The 4,891-nt window shown below is 53.5% G+C and overlaps 2 protein-coding genes across 2 annotated transcripts in view; both read right to left on the bottom strand.

Moving 5' to 3' along the window:
• Positions 1–3,227, bottom strand: part of LOC113211739 (mannosyl-oligosaccharide 1,2-alpha-mannosidase IA) — a gene marked incomplete in the record, with an annotated part of 14,185 nt that extends 10,958 nt beyond the window's left edge. The window contains 2 exon segments of the mRNA XM_052275844.1: positions 680–922; positions 2,278–3,227. Coding sequence (XP_052131804.1) covers positions 680–922; positions 2,278–2,703 — 669 coding nt within the window.
• The window catches only part of LOC113211750 (uncharacterized), a 23,567-nt gene that overhangs the window by 17,589 nt on the left and 1,087 nt on the right, over positions 1–4,891 (bottom strand). The gene's annotated exons all lie outside the window — the stretch shown is intronic.

Genomic DNA, 4,891 nt, shown 5'->3' with positions numbered 1-4,891 from the left:
AAAGCAACAAAACAGTAAAACAAAAAAACTGGATTGATCAAATGTTGGTCACCCACGCGGCGGGTCAAATTCGAATGAGCGTGAAGGTAAATCGGTCAATTAGCTTTCCTTCTCCAGAAAGACAATTGGGCGCCCGAGAGGTAGGCTAGGCCATCGCAACCGAGGGGTAAATAACTCCCCCGATAAGCTCCTCACTCAACCAATTTCGAACTATCAATTCAAACCAATTCAATTTCATTCAAAACAATTCAGAGAAAATTCACACGAATCCAAAAAACAATTCAATCAATTCAGTCCAATTCAACCCGATTCACACTCAATTCAAGCAAATTCAAGTCAATTCACACCAATTTAGTAAAAATGAAATTGCAATACTTTAAACCAATTCAGAAACGCTTCAATTAATTCTGGCCAATTCAAATTAAATTCAAGCCAACTCAAACTCATTTCAAGAGTTAATTGCCCCTTGGTGACACACACACACACACCGCCTGAAAGTATAGGCAATCATGAGTATCCCGGTCGAGGCGAACTCGAGGGAACCTATGATATTTTTATACCGCACCGTACAAAAGTCATGCGGTAAATGGCAAGAGGAAAGGGTGGGTGGGGGCATCAAATTCGCACCCGCCCCCGAAAAATAATATTAAAATAATATAAAATCGGCGCCTGTACTCACCTCCTTGACCTTGTCCCGCTTCTGCCTGACGAGCGGGTCGGGGTCCTCGCCGCCCGTGGTGCGCGGGCACGAGTCCTCGCACTCGCGGGGCGGCACGGTGACCACCCTGCGGGGGGCGCCGCCGCCGTGGGCCGGCGCGGGGGAGGCGCCCTCCGGGAAGGCCGGCGACGGGCGCAGGCCGGCGGGCCCGGCGCTCGAGCCGACCCCGGGCCGCGCCACGGCCATCTCGGGCCGCTCCAGGACCTGCAAACAGAGGCGGTTACAGGCTTACAGGTGTGCGGTGTGCGGTGGGCTAATGACGGTTGTTGTTTGTGCACTTCGTGCCAGTCTGCTGTTCGTCGTGCACGACACATTTTCCCACGTGCGTGCATCGGCCTAGACGTCTACCAGGTATTTTTTTTTTTTTTTGTACAGTTAGGACGAGGAAGAGACCGTATCGATCATACCGTTGTCTATAAATACTGAGGAGCGCCCAAAATAAGGTATTCCGGAGAACTGGAAAAGAAGAACAGCACGAATAACAAAGGGGCCTGTGATTCGTCGCTCAAGTGGAGGGGGAGACCGGGCGACGAATCACGGGCCACCTTGTTATTCGTGCTGTTCTTCTTTACCCGTTCTCCGGAATACCTTATTGCTCTTGTGACAAATGAAGGGTTTGAATTGATCATGTATCTTGACGCATGGAGAGGGCCCCTCAATGATACTCTGGGACTCTATGGGGCACATTCCTAGAGGTAATCTTGATGACACAAAATTATAGAGCTAAAGTCAACATTGACCTACTGCAATACACATTAGTCATAAACCTATTCCATACATCTAAAAAGTCAGGGTCACCAGGTTAAATTCAATGATTATTTGTAATTCCCAGTCAGCTTTCACTCTGTCATTTCAGTCTGAATGTTTTAGTAGAGTATGGTCTGGCGGGTACATAGCATTTTGAATTGTTATACAGTGAATTTCCTTGTGTCAAATGGTTTACCATGAGCCGTTGATCTAAAACAATAGAGACGGACCAGCATACTGGATAAAATCTGTTATCAGATTATGTAACCTGCTAAATAATGAGGTTCACACCATGTAGTAAGGGCTCTGATCCTACTCAGTCACAGATAAAGATGTTAGAACAACTAAGAGATACGCAAACAATGTAGCCATCAAGGGGAAAACACGTGCACAGCTGTGTGAACAGAGGTCACATCATAGATATGAATGGAATATCTGGCAGGGTACAACGTTCCTACAATGACTTGGCTACTAGGCCACATACCTTTTGCCATCCCCATTTTGCCAAGGCCCTCGACAACAACAACAATGACACAAATTTTGCCAGCCAAATGTAAATCGTGTTTCCTGCAGGAATGATTGTACCACTGTTCCTTGTGTATGCGTTGGGCACACGACCGGATGTACGCCCCGTGAAAAAATGCAGTATAAACGCTTGATGCTTCCGTGTGTCGAAGCTAAGATTAGATCGCTGAAGTGGCTTTTGTGTTCGCCAGCAGCACCCAGTGCTTGACGGAGGGTGGGGGGGTCACATAACCTCTCTGGCACAGTTGTTTACGCTCGCGTCGCAGACGGCCGAGGTTGTCGTGTACCTTGGGGTTCTTGAGCCGCTCCATCTCGGCGTCCTCCTTCATCTTGGCGAGCAGCTTGGCCCGGTCGCCGGCCGAGTGCGGGTCCAGGTGCCTGGCGGAGGCCTCGGGGCCGCCGTCGTGACGGACGAGGCCCGGGTTCTCGAGGGCGGCCGCGGGCATCAGCAGGTCCGGCCCCGCCTTCTGGACGCTCTCCAGGACCTTGCCATAGACGCGGTGCGCGGGGCCGGCGCCGGAGTACTCGGGCAGGTAGAAGAAGGCCCCGAAGCAGACCAGCGCGAACGTCCCGAACACCAGCAGGATGAGGAACCTCTCCTTGGGGCGGAACGAGCGCCGCGTCACGGAGCCGAGGGCCCCCGGGGCGCCGTTGGCGTGCGCGAACCGCTGGTGGAACGACGGCAGCAGCGGGGCCGCGGCCGCGGCGGCCATGGCGAGACGGTGGTCAACAAGCACTGCCTGACGGTGGACCGCTGACAGAACACGGGCTGGACCTCGGCCTCGTCGCCATCACCGCTCGCCTCTCTCCCTCCCCACTCACTCTACTACTGCCTGCGCGAGCGAGAGCGCGGAGCGCGAGCACACAGCACACCGCGGGGCAACAGCACAACCTCCACCACCTCCGCCGCCACTCGGCCACTCTCTTTCTCTCTGTCCGCCTTTAGCGTCTTCCGGGACCTTTCTCTCTCCCCCTCTCTCTCTCTCCGCTCTTGTGGCTGCTGCTGCTGTGGCTACCGCCTCTTCGTCTCCCCCTTTCCTCCAGCCCTCTCTCTTCTTCTTCTGCTGCGCTCTCTCTTTCTCTTTCACTCGCTCGCCTTTTCCTTTTACTCGCGACAAAGCCAGGGCTGCCAACCTGCCAACGCCAACGGCCACAACTTAAAAGCGGAGTTCGGCATCGCCGGGAATCGATAAAATACTCCAAGCAGTCCATTAGTGTGCCGTGTCCAAACGCAAACGGTTCTGGGATAAAAGAATCCGTTTATTTTCCTGTTCAGCGCACTGCTGATAGGGATAAAAATCGTTAGTGTGCAAAATGATAAGCCGTTGCCAACACAAACAAACAACGCTGCAGGTTTACGTACACACACACGTACAGCAGACTTCAGTAACAGAGTTTAGAAAGAACGCTTGATAGGCACAAAAGACATACGCATCATTTGTAACTTAATATCGCGAAATTTGGAGACGATATTCCTTTCGCCACGAGTGGTACGACGTTGGCCATCCTGCTGCCACTGAGCGCGCAGTTTAATCATTATTATTTTGTACGGCGAAGAAGATGGTTGACGCATGACGATAAAACCAGCTGTAGATGCGATTATAACCGACGCCTTGAATCACGTCAAGTGGTGCAGAGAGGACAACAGATATAAATACACACACACGCACACACACACGCGCGCGTGCGGGGAAGGGCGATGCGAATAGATATAACGCCGTTGATCAATGACATGAAGGGGCAGCATGTGAATGGGGCTGCTGCTGCTGCTGCTGCTGATGTTGTATTTACCTGCACGGCGCACGGCGTCCCGGACGCGCTGAGCAGCAGGACGAGCAGGGCGAGCATCAGGCACCAGGCGGCGGCGGCGAGCGCTGCCCCGGCGCGCGCGACGGCGCGGGGGAGGAGCTGCATCCTGGCGGGAGAGGAGGGCCGGGAGGGCGGAGCGCGGGCGCGGACTTCCCTGATCGCGTCGGCGGCGGGCGGGAGGAGGACGTCGGCGGCGTCGTCGACGCGTAGCAGAACGCTCACGGGGGTGTACGACGTGTGCGCGGCGGTGCGGCCGGCCGCCGTGTGTTGTGTCTCCGCTTCCGACTCGTTCGCAGAAGCCCTCTCCCTCTCGCCAGCCCGGCCCCAGCAGCAGCTTTGCCTTGATAACGGCCCCATATGAGCCGACGACGCGTCGCGGTCAGCAGCTGCGATGTTTGATGTTATCTGCGCCAAACCCCTCTCCCTCGCCACCGGGGAACCCGGACGGTCGTCCGAGAATAGATATGTGTTACTATATTACCGCGTGTCTTTTGCAATATTTTGCAATAACCGGACCGGGGGTCCCGCCGTGTGCATTAGAGTGCAGCAGAGGCGCGCTAGCGCTACTGCCGTCAGCTGCTGCTGCTGCTGCCACGAGCTGCATACACGGAGCTTAATGACGGGTGAAGGCGCAAGCTTTTGGTGGAGGTAAACACTGTGTCTTGTTTGCTCACATCCACACACGGGGCACCCGGCCGGGCCGGGCCCGGGCGGGTACGGCGCGAGCCGTGGGCACCAGATGGGAAGCGTGTCAATACCACACGGTCAAAAAGAGAAAAAAAAAAAGTTGGTTAAAAAAAGGGGAAAATACACGTTTTGTGCAAAATCATTGTCCTTGACAGACGCCCCCACCGGCAAGCGAGCCTCGCAGCTGTTAATATTTTGACTAGGTACTGTTTCCAACAACAAAATGAAAACGACAGTTGTTTACATAGGGTGGCATGTTTTACTACAAAATCAAAATACCCGACACATCATATAAATTCATTATAAGTGCTGGCAATCCGAAGGCATTGTCAGTGTGAATAAAACATGATTTTCTTACAGTGGAATATTTACAAGAATGCATTTTTTTTTTCAACTACTGTATGG

This window comes from Frankliniella occidentalis, unplaced genomic scaffold (genome assembly GCF_000697945.3).
Source record: "Frankliniella occidentalis isolate FOCC.00 unplaced genomic scaffold, Focc_3.1 Scaffold9, whole genome shotgun sequence".
Taxonomy (NCBI): Eukaryota; Metazoa; Arthropoda; class Insecta; order Thysanoptera; family Thripidae; genus Frankliniella; species Frankliniella occidentalis.
The sequence above is the reverse complement of the archived record's forward strand: the minus strand, read 5'-3'. Positions and strand labels throughout refer to the sequence as shown.